Source organism: Chinchilla lanigera, unplaced genomic scaffold (genome assembly GCF_000276665.1).
Source record: "Chinchilla lanigera isolate Chin_1 unplaced genomic scaffold, ChiLan1.0 scaffold00031, whole genome shotgun sequence".
Classification (NCBI taxonomy): Eukaryota; Metazoa; Chordata; class Mammalia; order Rodentia; family Chinchillidae; genus Chinchilla; species Chinchilla lanigera.
This window is the reverse complement of record NW_004955432.1, coordinates 10,323,865-10,341,573: the sequence shown is the minus strand read 5'-3', so window position 1 is coordinate 10,341,573 and position 17,709 is coordinate 10,323,865. Positions and strand designations below refer to the sequence as shown.

The 17,709-nt window shown below is 35.2% G+C and overlaps 1 protein-coding gene across 1 annotated transcript in view; it reads left to right on the top strand.

The window, feature by feature from the left end:
- Calcr (calcitonin receptor) overlaps positions 1 to 17,709 on the top strand; it is an 80,254-nt gene that overhangs the window by 49,456 nt on the left and 13,089 nt on the right. Inside the window, exons 4-8 of the mRNA XM_005388037.2 lie at positions 1,847 to 2,000; positions 4,797 to 4,907; positions 5,936 to 6,048; positions 8,343 to 8,434; positions 14,501 to 14,627. Coding sequence (XP_005388094.1) covers positions 1,847 to 2,000; positions 4,797 to 4,907; positions 5,936 to 6,048; positions 8,343 to 8,434; positions 14,501 to 14,627 — 597 coding nt within the window. The remainder of the gene's footprint in view (positions 1 to 1,846; positions 2,001 to 4,796; positions 4,908 to 5,935; positions 6,049 to 8,342; positions 8,435 to 14,500; positions 14,628 to 17,709) is intronic.

The following is a 17,709-nucleotide window of genomic DNA, read 5'->3' as shown; positions in this document are numbered from 1 at the left end:
CCAGGCTCCACACCAAGTTCACTGGAGTTTGTTTCAATATTGCAAGAATGATGAGTGAAACTACTGCCATCACAATGAACTAGACCTACTGTCACTAAAGTGACCCCACTGTTTCCGATGTTGAATTGTATTAAGCTGAATAAAGATGTATTTGAAAATGTGTTTTTCACTTAATATCCTTGTATATACCATTTCCCCATGGTTTCTGGGAATTCTCATTAGTACAGGATATTTCTTAACTGATTGTCAAATACATAAGGGTGAAATTTAGAATGTTACTTCTGTAAAAAACATCAACTTTCAGGAAAATAGTCCCTAATATCTAAAATATCTAATATATGTGATGGGTGTAATTTATATATGTATTACTCAGTTTTCTATTTTCTATTTGATTTGAAGATGATGAGATTATGGCCTGGAAATGAAATCATATCAATGATAATTCTCATATCAACTGAAAAGTCTAAGAATAACCCCCCAAAAGAATACTAAAATGGATGAATAAGACATTACCATTATCTCTATTGTAAGGGCATCACAATCCTCCTTCCTTTGATATTTGCATTATACTTTCTTGAATTTATAAAACACACACATTAATACAAATGTAGGCTAATTTAAGACAAAAAGAACTCTTAACATAAAATCCCTTCAAAATACTCTTTTTAAAAGTTTTACAAGCCATATTCCAGTTCCTAATGGAATATCTTACAACTTCATGACTGGTGATATTTATTGCTCAGTTTCTGGTGTCAGTAAAATATTTAAGGGCATTAGCCTTTCTTGCTAAACTCCATAAGAGCAGGATCCACACTTGTTTTATTCAGTCTATGTCCCAGCATCTAGCAGTGTTTGACTTACCTGGTTCTGTATTTCCTCACTGTTTGAGGAAAAGGGCTATATATCAACAGCACTGTGTTCAGTTATCTAGTTTTTTGTTTTGTTTTTCCCGGTACCAGGAATCAAACTCATGACCTTGCGCTTGCCAGGCAGGCGCTATGCCGCTGAGCTAAATCCCCAGCCCCTGTGTTCAGTTATCTAGCTAAGGAGTTTGCACATTTTTAATCATTTTGGTTCCCGGTACCGGAGAAAAACAAAACAAAAAAAAAAGAACTACAAGTCAGAAAGGATAGTGTGGCAGAGAGTGCTACAAAGAGCTGTGATGGTGATGGTGTATAACGGAAACTGGAAATGTCAATCTGAACCAAAAATGCAAAAGCATGAGATAAGTATTTAATAACTACTTTGATTTTTCACTAGTGAGGATAAATTACCCTGTGTAGATCATGTGCAAATGAAACCAATCTAAAGAGATCAAACTCAGTTATCAGAGGCAGAAAATATGTTTTCTCTCTTCTATGGAATAAATGGAGTAAATTTATGGCAGTACATACAATGCAAACACAAACAAAATTTATCTGGAAAAATCCAATAAAGGAAGCACATTTACTACACTATGTCTGTTTTTAAGTAACATTCATGATTCTTAAGAGTTTCACAAAAGCCAAAGTTAACTTAATATTGGGTGGTTTTTTAAAAATTAGGTTATTTGCTTTACTTCTAAAGCTCATAATGATAATAAAACAATTCTAGATGATAGATGTGTGAATGTGTGTGGGTGCTATCCAGTTTTAATAGCTAATGTATATTAATGTGAATATTTGTAGGTAGAATTTATATATGCAATATAAACATACTTTTTTAGTTATAAAGCAAAAATATTACAGAGATCATGAATAAGTGCTTTTAGAAGATAAATAAATGTGTTGAAGCTTTTTATTACATTTATTTATGCACTCATCCATCCCTATTCTGTAAAAGTGACTGATTTTTCTTTTTAATACAGACCCCAACTCCGATTCTTCCTTCCTCTGCAAATCTCACCTACCCAAGAATTGATCCTGAGCCCTTTCTGTATACCGTCGGACGGAAGAGGTTGGTGGATGCCCAGTACGAATGCTATGACCGCATGCAACAGTTACCTCCTTACGAAGGAGAAGGTAAAGAGAAGAATATATGTGAATGCATATTTGAAACAACATTAAAAACTTCTTTTGCCCATGGTTAAATATGTGTTGAAAAATTTCAGGTATCAGCCTTTTTCACAGGTGTTTTCCTACTATGGTATGTTTCTGTGTTTCATGCAATGGATATGGTTTTTTTTTTCCCCCTCAAATTCATCTGACTTCTTCTTTGGCTAGCATCTTCCCTCATCACAAAACTTAGGGAAGAACTTAATATTCACAGCTGGCAAGAAGGAACAACATAGGACTGGGGAAGGAAAAGTGGAAAACAACAAGAAGGGGAGGTGGAATATAGTGGGTAGAGAATTTGCCTAAGATGGAATTTGTCAAGCCCTGTCTTGTTGGTTGGAAACTCATGTTCTTTCTTTTCCTTGTCTGGAGAATCTCCTAGGCCAGTGATGGCAAACCTCATAGATCTTTCAATGATACAAACAGCCCACTGACTCTTGTGTGACATAGGTTCACCACTACTGTCCCAGGCAAACATTGTGTATGATCTGTAGAATGCTCTATTCCCCAAATATAGTTAGAGGTAATCATATTCTCTTAGCTGCTGAACTTCAAAAAGAAAAACAGGCGGGCTGGGGATTTAGCTCAGGGGCGCAGCGCCTGCCTGGCAAGCACAAGGTTGTGAGTTCGATTCCCAGTACCGGAAGGAAAAAAAAAAAGAAAGAAAAAAGAAAAACAGAATTGAAGACAAAGTGATCTGGGCACTGGAGCCTTCATTTAAATTATTATCTTTGCCCCCTAAAACATTGCAGGTTCAATAAGACCTTGTACAATCTTGTACATTCTGAGACAATCCAATCTGGTAAGGGGATAAATGGTTAAACATACTCCGTATCTACATGTGGTTTCCTTTCAAATAAAGTTTTAATTTTTAGCTTGTATTTTTAACATTTCCCTTTAAATGAAATATCAAGTCTACTGAAAGATAGAAACACAGTAAGCTTCTGTTTGCTATAGTCTCACTGTTGGTCAAGAATTGAAAGACATTAGAGAAACCATCTCTTTAAATCAAAGAAAAGAGAAACAAATTAAAAAAAACCTGATAGTTTCAGAGCCAAAATGAACACAGTCTGTTTCACTTAAGTCTTAGGTGCCTTGAAAGGGTGAATTTTTATGCTCTGACCTTTTTTTAATTGAAACCTGCTTTCAAAGCCTGAGCTTCATTCTTATGAGTACCTTTATAGATATAAATCTTCATGTTTTAGAGTAAATTTAAAACAGCAAGAAACCTCTTGGAGCCAATGTTGACAAATATAAGAAGTGATCAAACTGAGCATTATTATAATTAATAAGAAAGTAGAATTCTAAAGTAGTAAGGCTCTTTATATGTGATTCACTGACTGACTACAAATGCATATCCAGTAGGAATTCTGAACAATTGTATCACTGTTGGATCAAGAATACAATTACCCAAGGAAATTCCTTGGAGGTTAATCATTTATAACAGCCACATGCTCCTAAATCATATAGATATTAATTTGGTAATAAGGAATGAACTCAGAACCATGGTCTCATGCATTCTAGGCAAGAGATCTACCTCTGAGCTACATCCCCAGCCCTTTAAACTGTTTTGGGGTTTTTTGTTTGTTTGTTTGTTTGTTTGTTTGTTTTTTGAGGTAGGGTTTTGTTAAATTTCCCAGGCTGACCTTGAATTTGCAATTCAGGTGCAATGGTGCATGCCTGTGTGCCATAGTTTTTTTTTTTTTTTTTTTAAACAAGGCTTTCTCAAGGTGTGAAATTGCAGACTTTTACAAAAGATCTCTTGTATCATTTCTGGAAATATTTTAAAAGAAAAGCTTTTGGAGGACAGAGTTAATACATATATGTAATATGCATCTTTTGAAGGACTAATGAAGAAAAAACTTTATGGCTATGATAGATAAAGTTAATACCTTTTTATTGTTGTCACTATTGTTGTTGATAGCCATGTCTCAGTGGAAAGTTCTAGAATAAGGTATGCCGATGTGTCCATGCACATTTAATTACTACTGAAAAGTTCACAATTTTTGACAACTCTCACTATACTTTCATTGCCATATCAACCTGGTCTCCCAAACACAATATTTCGTAGAGAGACTATTGAGGACAAATTTTGGGTAGAAAATTCAGTTACCCCTTATCAATTCTTCCCATACTTTATTGGTTATAAATAAATGAATGGCTTAAAGAAAAAAAGTTGGATGCAACATGCTGATAGACTGAAAAATCTATTCTTTTTGAATAGCCCCATTCTTGAAATTTATTTCAAAAGTTTGAAGAATAAATCAGTGTCTTTAATTTTGTCAAGTAATTCATTCTTACTGAATTGTTCTTTAAATCCTTACTGCTGATAATGATGGGTAACTATAACACACCTGACAATATCTGCAAGACCTACCAATCTAAATCCAGTTTCCTGGCTAGATACTTTAAAGATGGATAAAATTTTGGGACGTAAAGCTTATCTACATACCTCAAAACCCATTTGATTAACAACCAATATATGCCTAGAATTTATTTGTCATACAATTAAATAAATGAAGAGAGTAAAATTCAGTCCTTGGAGCTACTTGTTGAGAAGCTCAGCTTTGTAACCTCTTAAAAAGTAAAACTAGGACCTTCTGTGTTGTCCAGTGAGATAATTTGTTAACAGATTAGCTAAAGCTATCTCAAACTTTATTTTCAGAATAAATGGCTTTGGCTGCATGTAAGATGTCTTGGGGTCAGTCTTCTCCTTTCATTAAAACTGTATGGATTCAATATTCATTCCTTTCCAATGGCCAGGTCCCTACTGCAACCGCACTTGGGATGGATGGATGTGCTGGGATGATACTCCGGCTGGAGTAGTCTCCGTTCAGTTATGCCCCAGCTACTTTCCAGACTTTGATTCAACAGGTAAAGAACTTTTTTCATTTTATATTTTTGTTATGAAGATTTTAGAGTTTCCATGAATGTGGGGAAGATGGCCCCAAAGAGTGAGACGTGATAGCAATCCAGCTCCAGAAGCTGTGAGTGTCAGGGCCAGAGGAGTCCTGTTCCAAAAACCTAGACACAAAATCCGTCCTATTGAAATAAATATGGGATTAAGATACTAAAAGGGGGGTATAAATTTTAGTATAAAAAAGGCCCAGTTGCTGAAGTTAAATGGATGAGCTGCAGATACAACATCTAAATCCCTATGAAAGGGTGAGATTTTTTAACCCCCAAGGGTAAGGCAAGCCATAGTCAGCAGAAGATGAGTAAGTGGCCCTGAATCCCTCAAAGAGCACAGAAATATGTGCATCCCTGGTACAATGTTTGGAAGACCCCTTTTGCTTCCTTCAAGTTAGGATCTCATTTGTCCCTTAAGTCAACATCCCCGTGAAGTAAAGCAGGGAGAATTGCAATTGGATTACAGGGAACTTCTTTTAAAATCAAAGCAGGCTCAGCTACTTCTGGGAGTTTCCATTTTGATAGAAAAGTTGAGATGTAAAGAAGCAAAGAGGTCTGAACAGTGCCCTAACCAAGAGCTGCATTCCTACACATTCCAACTAAATGCTATGTGATGATGATCCTCCAAGCCCTTATTGACTCTTCCCAATACAAGATGCCTGACTTCACAACTACATTAGAGATAACCTGATTGGCTGTTCTGCAGCTGAGACTGCAAGGCCAGATTCAAATGTGAATCTCCAGGGACAGAGCCCAAGAATCAGTCAATTGGAAATGGCAGTACTCGCTTCAAATGGCTGAGCAGAAGATAAAAATGCTTATTAAAACCCTCTGTATAATGCATAATCCATGTGGTCTCCATTGACTAAAACTTATATTGAGGTTCTGCAAGGTGTTTAGCACTTTGGAATGGTGTTTAAGTTTTCACTTATTGGCTTTCCTTTTGGGGCTTTTGAGTTATTAACGTCATGACTGTTACGTTTCATTAACAGAAAAGGTTACAAAATACTGTGATGAAAACGGGGTTTGGTTTAAACATCCTGACAACAATCAAACCTGGACCAACTACACCTTGTGCAATGCTTTTACTGCTGAGAAGCTGCAGGTGGGTTCAGTATTTGATAAGAATGTAATTTGTATGTGGAAATGGATGGATGACTGTAAAATATATGCCACCCAGAATCCAACAGGTTTGTTTTTTTAATGGAAAGAAATCTATGTCAAGCATCTCTATCAAGTGGTATTAGAGGTTGTTTTGTTTTGTTTTCTTTTGTTGTGGTGGTGCTGAGGATCCAGTTCAGGGTCCCACACCTGCTAAGTAAGTGTTCTACCACTGGGCTACATCCCCAATTGAGGTACCGTTAGAGGAAATGATGCTTCTGTTCTTGGTTGGCACTTACCGTCAGAGGGATTTCCATATGCATATGGAATCATCCACTTACAGAAAGAGGACCAATGTCCACAAAGCAGATGAAGAGATTCCCACCCATGCCAGAAGTTTGAGGCACATTTTGAGAGACTCTCCTTTGGGAAGAATTTCAAAGCTTCATATTTTTCTACTACAACTCACAAGCTTAAAATTATACTCTTCTCCCCCTGTGTTAGATATAACTTTAGTTTCATGATCAGCCATTGAAGGAATCCCTTCAGCAGGGTTGTTCATCAGCCCAGTAATGTAGGTATGTCTGTTCAGATTATTTTCAGAGGGATTCTATCCTCATTTGTTAGTATTTGTGTCTTACTGGCTGGTAAGTATGTTGAATGTCATCTCTGCTCAGAAACATGTGTTTAAACCAGTGGTGAAAAATACCAGATAGTCTCTCTTCTTTAGATGCACCAGAAATCTGAAAAGATCACTAAGTCTGAAACCAGGCTCTTCACCTTCTCAAGATGGAAGAAACAGTGTCAGTGTATATGTCCTTCAAAGATGGGCCTGTGTTCTAAGTAATTACTGAGTTGGAGGCTAAAAACATACCATGCTTTTCTTTGCCCTTGAAAAGTTTCAGACGTATATAAAATTTTCCTTTTATTAGAAACAAAAAAAAAACACAACAAAATCAAGATGAATAGCTTACAGACCAGGTTATTCATGAGTTACCTGTCATAAGCACAAGTTGAAGACACCAAAGCCAGTGACCTCCTTACAAATTGCTTAGTCACTGAGACACACAGCCTTGTTAATGCTATAACACACAGCTATTTACTTCATAAAGTCCAGCTGAAATGACATGTCCCTGAATAAAGAGTTTCTGGAATGAATGCTGATAATAACTTTATGGAAAAAATTATAATCATGATACACAAATTGTGATAAATAGTGTGAATCCAAATAAGTAATCCTCAGTGTTAGAGTTTTGACCTCACATACTTGGGCCACTCCTGAGAAAGAAATAAGTTTAAGAAGAAATGGTCCACTCAAGGCACTTAATATAATGATTAAAATTCTTTCTGCTTAGGCTTCATATAAATATTACCACCAACATTTGAAGAAATCAACCTTAAATTTAATTTTAAAATAATAAAACTTCTGAGAGTGACACAAGATGACAACTAAATTATAAACTGCTGATTTAATCTTACACCTTTAGACAACTCTATTACAGGGAAATAAATATTTTTAAAAGAAGTATTCTGAAGGCAGCTGAAAGAATATGAGTTAACTTATATGAAGTGTTATTAGAAAAATAGACAGAATTAAGTTATATGAAGACTTTTTTTTTTTTACAAAAAATGAATTCCTTGGAGAAAAGACAGGAGTTGAGTGTTTATTTTCTTGAAAAAATTCCTAAGTCCTTCTAAGTTATCTGAAGCTTTTAACAGCTTAATTATAAACCAGCTATTCCAGTTTTATTGTCATTACCAAATGTGAAGCAATATATAAATGCCTGGTCCCATTGTATAATAGGCACAATTCAGGAGACGTTGGATCAGCCATTTTGAAATTCTTAGAGTGAAGAAAGGGGATATTTGTTTCAGGAGAGTAACCAGGCACATAACAAAATAAAAGGCTCTATGTTCTTCAAGAGCATGTTAGTAGAATTAGTGCTTTAATCTCAGACTCCTTGTAAGGCAGTTGATAACAATCAAACTGCTCAATGTATATAAATGTCATATATATTCCAGGAAGTCAAAAAACATCATAAAAAACATTTTGAATACCTTTAAAACATTTCAGCAATGTATTTTGGAATAAGATTGAATTCATCTCAAGAAACTGCATTCTTTGAAAATAGATCAATTTATTGCCATAAAATAAATGGATAAAATAATTTCATTCTCTGAAATATTTGCTATAATTTTAGTGGATTTTTAAACAAGGAAAATACTTATTGATTTATGTTTAGAAATAGAATCTATCATTGTTTCATCTGTTTTTTTTTTTCAACTTTTTTGTTCCAGAATGCATATGTTCTGTACTATCTGGCTATTGTGGGTCACTCTCTGTCGATTTTCGTCCTGGTGATTTCGCTGGGAATTTTCGTGTTTTTCAGGTAGGTACATTTGGAGCATCTGCTTTCTTGTTTGCTTCTTTATGTTGCTGAAGTAAATGGTACATTTAGAAGAGCGGGGTCAGGGAAACATCTGCAATTCATGTGAGATAGTAACATACGGTTACTGAGATATTTTCTAAGTTTTGGTGCCATTTTTTTAAACCAAAGGCATGAGGCACTACATTACCTGTTTATGAGAATCCTAACTTCTATATTAGCGTGGTGTAGCCTCTGCTTGGATTTTTATATTGTATTATAGAAAATGAGATTGCCTAGGAAAAATATTGACACCTACCCTCCTTTGTGTGCATAGGATGGGAGCCAAATATCTGATAAATATTGCTCTAGCTAAATATCTGGTATAAAACTCTATACAATTCCCAACAGATGAAGGGACTGTTTATTTTGTTCATAAAGAGGACTAGCTTATCAGAGATTTCTATTGCCATTGCCCTAACTAAGGTCATAAACAAGTAGCACTAGCGCCATAGTTAAGAAGCACAAGAGCACTAGCCAATGAAAATGGTCTGATAATGACCATCTCAATCCAGCACCTTAGACTACTTGGCCACACTATAATAATGACCATCTAATAGGACTCTTCAGCTGAAGCTCTGAAAGAATGACATTTGAAGACATGTTAGCCAATGTAAGAATAAAGAATGAACAAGCCTATGTATAGGAACCCATCTCTGCAAAACCTAATTCAAAGGATATTTTTCTTTAGGTTTTATGTAAGAACAATTACATTAAATAGCAAAATATAAGAAAATACACTGGAATGCCTGTAGTACTTTGTTATCTTGTCTTAAGTGAATGTAAATGGGAGCTTTTCAAATAACTGTACATTTAAATTAGAAACTGTTATAAACACTTTCATCACAGCAACCTGTAGTGAAAAAATAAAACACTATAACATAGCCTTAAACTGCCTTTCAGAGGCATTTTCATAAATGTAAGTTCAAAGAAGGCCATATATATATAACTTCAGATATATATATTCCTTATAGATGCACCACAGTTCAGTAAATATGTTAAAAATCGAAATAAATTAGATAGGCTCTAGTATCTAGATTAATATCTGCAACATGAGTAAAATACAAGTATTTCATATCTTTATTATTGCTACCATCTTCATTATTATTGGCTAGGGTGGTATGATATAAATGATGAAGAAAAGCTGTTTCCTAGGTTCAAATTCCAAATAATTCCCTACGTTGCAAAGATGTTACATTTACTTAGATGGTGCTTCATATAAAGAGTAATAAAATCTTAATTTGATTTTTTGTTAGAATATTATCATGACAATACCAAAGAAAATAAACCAAGGAAAATAACGACCTCAATACCCACCCATAGAATGAGTATTTTTCTTCAATCCTTTAAAAAATTTTTTCTATGTTATTGTCTTATATTGACTAGCCAATATAATTGAAAGTAATTTTTTATCTGAATAGCAAATAATAACACAAGTAAACAGATAACGAGCTCTTTCCATAAATGGCTTAACAGAAGAAAGACTGATAAAGCAACAAGACATAACATATTAATTACTAGAATTTGAAGAGTATTTTCAATTACAGTGATTAAGACACAGCAGAATAATCACATAGCACGATTAACTTTGCAACATTTCCTCATTTTTCAATTGTTCCTCACCATGGTGAATAAATACATCATGACTCACACAACTCTGATTAAAAAGCCTTCTGCTAAAAGCCTACTTTTACCAAGTTTTTAAAATATAACTTTAGGAAAGTTGAAAGAAAAAGAATCTCCCAAATTTGTAAGCATGCAACTACAAAGTATAGTCATAATTTTAAGAGAAATGTCAAGGGGGAATCTCATAGTTCAGTGATAAAATGTGAGAGTCAAACCAACAAAGAAAATAATAATATTCTTTCAACTATAATTACTATGTTAACCTGCTGAAGGTGAGTATTTAAAAGTGCAGCACATGGACAAGTTAAGACATTTCTTAACTCTAATTAGTCCCCAAACAAAATGATTCTGGCCCAACCCTTGAGAGAGTGTCAGACATAGCAGATAGGAACCACTGACTTTGTTCTACTATCTGTCAATTCCAAGAATCCACTAAGCAGAAATTTAAATCAGGGAAGAAACACAAGTCTTTTGGATTTATAATATGAATTTAGCAAGAAGAAACACAAAAGAATCATGAGCAATTTTCACACCTGGTCTCACTCATGACTTAAAAAATACCCAAGCCAAAAATTTCAAGGACATTTTCTTAAAATTAAACTCCATTCCGGCTCTTTGGATGCATGTCTGAAATATTAAGTGATTGTAAAAGTAGAAAGTACATCGGGTTTATCATTGAAATTTATCTTTTAACTAGTAAGATCTTCCCAGAAAGTTTTAACTGTCATGCATAAGACCTTTATTGAACGTTACAATAGAAAGTTTCATGATTTATGTACTTAAATGGCATCATTTATGTGACATCTGAGCAAAATCATGATTATTGATCTCTTAATTATGTATTCCCAGAGATTTTTTACAAAATCCAGACAATTTCATAAAACTTTCATGAAACCAAAAGAAGAAGTTATGCAGTTCCACCTCTGATGTTGTTGGTGGTGGTAGTGGTGGTGTTTGAGACAGGGTCTTTCTATGTAGTTCAGGCAGGCCTCAAACTCACAGCAGTCCTCCTGCCTCAGCCTCCCAAGTACTGGGATTACAGGGGTATGCCACCACTCCCGGCTTCAGGTCCACTGCTAACTGATGCCACATTCATGATCATCCTGTTGAAATCTCACTGTGAAGCCCTCAAAACTCTTGTGTGCCTTCCAAGGTCTATAAAAAAGAGTTACCTTGCAGATGTCCCAAAACGAGCAGGCTAGGGAGGCTCGCAGAGGAATGGAAAATTACTAAGTAAGCAGGAGGCTATGAAACAGCCTCTATTTCACTCAAAAATCATGGACCTTACTTGAAATGAGGCCCTTAAAGCATGTCCCTAATCTTTCTGTGATTTCATTCTGAGTATGGAGGGAAAGGGAAAGAAGAGCTAAATAACCCTAAAACAAGAGCCATGCCTTCTGCGCCTTTGGAAAATTAATGTAGAAATGTATGTAAAATTTTGTTACATCCAAAGAAGAAAATTGAACCTCTTTGCCCTCCTCAGCTTAGAGGGGGAGGAAGCTTCAGTGATTGAAATACTAGAAATGTTAACTGTATAACATTATAGATGTTAACTGTATAGAAATTTAAATAACATTCAGTACAGCACACAGGTTATTTTCAGCCCCATGGTCTAAAGAAAGAAGGCAGCCTCTATAGGATAGTTATTTGGTTTAAGAACTTTATGGGAAAAATAGGACTGGTAATACAGAGAAGGATTAAATATAAATATCAAATTAGTTCAGTGAGACCTCTCACTAATAGATGCCAATGATCAATGTCAGACAGAGGGCTAAGATAAAGATGCCTTTCGAGGTGACTGGTTTGAAAAAGTCACACAAGTAAATATTCATTTGATGTTGGTTGCTCACTTTTTCAACAAGTTTCTAATAAACACTCATCTCATAAGTTTCTAAACGTATCAATTTACATTTCTGTGAAATAATCTTAAATACTTAAACATACCATGTATTCTGTCAAGAAAAGCATAAAAGAACACTCATGACCATAGATTATGACTGACTGATACCCATACCTTTTTGACTGTCAATATTTAATATTTTAAATGTTATTATTATTACCTGAAAAGTTTTAGAAATATATGTTATATATTGTAAGGCAGGAAGGATGATCATTGCATGGGAAAATGTATGGGTAACCTTAGGGGTCAAAAAAGGAGACTTCCCTGCGGCATCCAGAAGGATACTACCACCTACCACTTACTTAGTGTTTTGTATAATTTTATGTTACATCTGTACATCAGATGAGCAGATGAATCTTTGCATCACAATTATATGTCTCTGTCTTCCTTCCTGGTTCTCCAAAGAGACCACTCTACTAGGTTTTCAATTTTTTTAGGAGTGACAACTCCTAAAACTCCATTTAGTTTATTCTATATCATTTCCTCTCTTTCTCTCAGTTCCCATGTCCATTGTGAAAAGCATATGGTACCTGGGTAAACAAAAATTTAAATTACACTAGACAATGTGACTTGAATGTTTATAACAACTATAGGAATGATTCTTAATTTGTATTTTTCTATGTGCCAGTAAACTCAGAACAGTTTCAACTTGCTTCTTTGCAACATTCTTCATTTGCTTTGAACACAACAATCTTTACAGTCTTCTCTAAGAGTGAATACTGCTGTTTCTCACCTGTGATATCATGCTGATTTACACCCTCTGTGAATATCAAAGATCAAGAGTAAATATTAAATACCTTCCAGCACCATAACAAGAACCAAAAAGTACACATACGTATACATGGGATATTAATAAATTGAAACAATTTCTTCAGTCTGAGAAATTTACACAACAAAACTGCAGCTGCAAAAATGAACTTTTCTTAAGTCTGAAAATATGGCATTTTGAGATTCATTCCCAAGTAAATCATTATCTCTTTCCCTTATTTGACTGACACCACAGTTAGGCTAAGACAAAAGTAGATTATGCAGAATGCATATCCTTACGATCTCATGTCACTCAAATAGGAAGCAATGTCCATTGAATGGTGTTTTTTTTTTTTTAAACAAGAAACTATAGTATAATTCATGTCAAGCTTGTGCTGTTTCTACTTCAGACATTTCTGACAGGAAAATTCTATCTTCTCTTATGTCCATTCAAGCAACAGGATATTTGAACTGATAACTTTTACTTAATCAGTGCATCTCCTCTGGCATCCTTGCCTCTCCTCCCCACAGTTAGCATAATCACAGGAAGAGTAGACGCATGACTGTATGGTATGTAAGATCCCTGAAATCAGAAGCTATCTTTTTGCCCCCTGATACTATCCTTAGCATCTATCAGAAGGCTTGGGTCACAGTACGTACACATTAAGTACATAGTAATACATGTTAGAGTGTTGATTTAAACTGCCTTTAAATCACTTTAAAAAGATAAGCATATGTGTCATCAGGTCAGCGTGATAAAATTTTGAAAACTCAATAACAAGAAATTATATTGGACTTTTAAGAAACACAAACTTATTCATTAGTTAATTCTTACTTTAAAGGGTAACGGTTTAGGTTTCAACCATCATTTTCTCTATTTCAAGGAGCAGCATATATGTTTTTATGTATGTACAGTACTACATATGTGCAATATTTTGTATATTTTGGCTAGTTGTTAAACAACAGAATAATGCTCCCTAGTAGTTAATACCTAAGAGTTTGGCAGAATTTCAGTATGATATATAGTGTGATATGAAGCCATCTAGCATTAATTGTCATTCTTTAATGCACTGAAAACTTTTAGTGGTCAGAGCGCAAAAAATATTGCTCTTATATATTTTAAATAGTTTTTGGTGTTTTGAGACAGGGGCTGTGCAGTTCAAACTGACCTTGAACTCGCCATGTTGCCCAAGCTGGCCTCACGCTTGTGGGGATCCTCCTTCCTCAGCCTCCTGAGCACTGGATTTACAGCATACATCACCACACCTGACTTATATTTTTAAAAAATAAGTAGTAAACCCTGTGATAGGTAGTTTTCTAGGTACCTCAAACAAATCCCTTTAACACCTCCTTCCTAGTGGGAAGAAATAAGAAAATAATGGGTAATTCCCCATTGCCCTGTCACTTTTTCTGCCTGGTTGCAGCAATGAACAGTAGACTTTTTATCTGAAGAAGACTCTGAACCTTAATGATTTCTCCTCTTAGCACCTTTCTCTTAATTAATTGTACAACATCTATTATAGTTAAAGTGATTTTATCACTTACACTTCCAGAAACCACTGTAAGGACCAAAAAAATGTGCTATGACTGAGGTAGAAATTTCTTTCTAAAGTTGTTTCTTACAAAAGGCTGAAAATGTCAGCTACTCTTACTGATGGGATCCAGCTCACTTCTTTCTACAGGTTCTCTCACCTGTGGCTAAAGGTACTTCGACATTTTGACACTGGGTAATGCTTTAACGTTACTCTTCTTTCCAGGAGTCTTGGCTGCCAGCGCGTGACCCTACACAAGCACATGTTCCTCACCTACATTCTGAACTCTATCATTATCATCGTCCACCTGGTTGAAGTAGTGCCCAACGGACAGCTGGTGCTCAGGGACCCGGTAAGTGCTGCGGGTTTTGCTTTTCATTATATTGTAAAGAGTACAGTTACCTGTGGATAGTGAACACGGTATTAATGTTTGACTGAAGCAGCAGTTTGCATGCATAATCATATTTACTTCTATGGCTGAATTTCACACTCAGAGAGGCACATTAGTTCTGGGCAGTTCTTAGAAGTAATCGTTACATGTGATAGTGAAGACTGGGAAGAACTGAGTCAGAAGCAAATACAAATCTTCTGTCAAACCATGAGGATTTTTAAATAAATAAACAATACTTTATTAACATCTATGGGAACTGCATTGAGCTCTTCCTGGAAAGAACATAATAAACTAAGGCAGTGCCTCCCAGTGGCCCCAAATTGCCACTAATGGTTGCTGGTGGTCCATCCTAGAGGTTGATCCTTCACTATTCTGGTGCCAAGCTAGGCTTGAGGCAATCACTTCAGTTAGGAACAGCTATGCAAGTACTTAAGTGAGGCACATAAATATTATCGTACTCTATGTCTTCATGTTTAAAAAAAAGATGTATACTAATGTCAGAGCATACAAAAGAATTCAGGAACAATAGGACATACACTCATAATGCTGATGACCATGTGCCCCATTGTAACAAGCAAGTATTAACAGAGCAGGGATCTGAAATCATTTAGTTCCATTCCTGAGAACCATGTATTTATTGAATTGCAACTAAAATGCAAACTACAGCCATAACCGTAGTCATAAATTAAAGAAAAGTATGTCCATCAGCTCTCCATCTACCTGTGATTTACGCTTATGTCCCCTTTAAAGTAAAACACAATTCTTCATTTTTAAAGATATGTTGTTCTCTTAAGCAAACTAAAGGCTGAAGTATGGGCTGCTTTTAAATTTGAACCCAGTTTCCAAAGCACTGAATCAGTAGTTAAGGGGCAGAAAGATTTTCTTATCTAATGCCAAATGAAATATATTTAAAAGAAAAGGTTACTTCCTGAAGAGGGAAACTGTTTCATCCTAATTGTTACCACACCACTTCTCAAAGAGTCTTTATGTCATTCATGAAGAAAAAAAAGAACAAAAGGAAAGAAAAATGCAATGTCACTCCTCAGCGGTAATCTCTCTGTCCTTTCCTATCAAAGTTGTCAGTCTTCTCTCCAGAAGTGTTTGGTTAGACATATATCTCCAGAAGAAGACCACTGTCTGAGGATGTCTAACTGTATAGCAAAGGGTAGCAAGCATATTCCTTCACTCTCTTATACTTTCTTAGGTTAAACTCTAAATAATTTACAGCCTAAGTAAGGGCTGAATAAATCCTGTTTATTGAGTGATGTGAAAATTGCTCATTGTCACTTGTGTCATTTGAGCATTTCATCTCCATAATATCTAAAATTTCATTGTCTTGTTCTTTCTGTTCCTTCGATGATCTTCATGCTGAGAGTCAGGAGGCAGAATTAAAAACATTGTTCTTGCTGCCTTTGAAGGAATCTGGCAAGGTGCTTGTCATTTTCTAGAAATACTTTTTTTCTGAGTCTGAGAGGGACAATACAGGAAGATTAGTTTTTATTGAGAACCTGGGAACTTTGTACCTTGAAAAATGAAACTATCAAATCACATTATCTATAGTTTCTTATGTAAGAGCAATAGAGCCCACATTCTGAAAAACAACATGAATTTTTCCTATCATTTGTTCAGGACAATTGAGCCACCAAAGTCTGTCAGATCTTTCCCGAGATAGGTGCAGGAAGATCAGTTTGAAAAGATTGCCCAAAACTGGGTGCCAGAATAGTCCAGAGTAGAAATTAGACTCCTCCTGCCCAGACATAGGGAGACTGGTACAAGGAAGAACATATCGACGTGAGACAAGTGAACAAGATGCTAGAGTTTTTGAAGTGAGAGATCAAGGGAAGATAAAACTAGACTGGAGTTCTCTATTTCAGAGCCTCTGGGAAAAAAAAAGTAAATTGGGAATGAAAGTGTATAGTGGATTTGAGGGGCACTGTGGGAAGAATATTGCCAAGGGTCAGTGATAGAATGAGGTATTCTCGGATAAATTATTCTTCTTCACTACTCCTATGTCAAAACAAATAAATGATTCTTCTCCAGCTGTATGAACACAATTTTTTTATTTAAAGTTTGATCTATGATTTCCTAGCCAAGATACTGCTCACTTAATGTTACAGGGTATATATTACAGTGTCCCATTGTCTAAAATTGATTTAAAACAACTGGTGATGGCTGAGTAGATCCTATCCAGCAAAATCTCTCACTGATTAGGAGATCTATGGCCCTAAAAGTGAAGGAAATAAATCTCAGAAAGGAGAGAGTGGGAAGCAGAGCCTCAATCTAGTATATACAGATGTTCAGTGTTTGTGTAACCGATAAGCAAGTGTGTGCAAAGGAATCAGAGAGCTTAGTTAAGTCTAAGATAACTGAAATGAGATTTAAGGTGCCAATACCATGAAGAATTTCCACTTTGGATTTAGCCAAGTTAAATGCCTACTAAAACAAGCAAATAAAAATAAGAAATCTTCAAAGGAATATAACAGAATCCAAATTCTATAACATAACATTTACAGTATTCAGAACACAATTCAAAGTTACAAGACATACAAAATTTTCTGAAAGCATGACTCATTTTTAAGAGAAAATACACTTGAGATAGACCCTGAGTTGACCCAAGTGTTAAAATGAGGAGGCAGAAATTTGAGAGTAACTAGTCTAACTATCCTGAAAGTTGCAAATGAACGAAAACATAAAAAATCTTAGCCATTATAAGTAAAATTCATTAAAAATTATTTGAAAATTCTCGAACAGAAAAAATGGTGCAGCTGAAATTTGAAAATAAATTGCACAAGATTGGCTTAATATCAGAGTGGGGACGATAAAGAAAAAAGTGAACTTTTTCTGAAGGTAAACTTTTTCTGCAGCTAAATCAATACAAAATTATCTAATTTGAAGGTAAAGATAAAATACTGGAATCAGAGAATGAAGAGTGTCTTATAAATTTATGAGAAGGTGCTCAAAGATTAAAAATAAAATATTTGGCGTGGTGATGCACGCTTGTAATCCCAGCACTTGGGAGGCTGAGGCAAGAGAATTGTTGTGA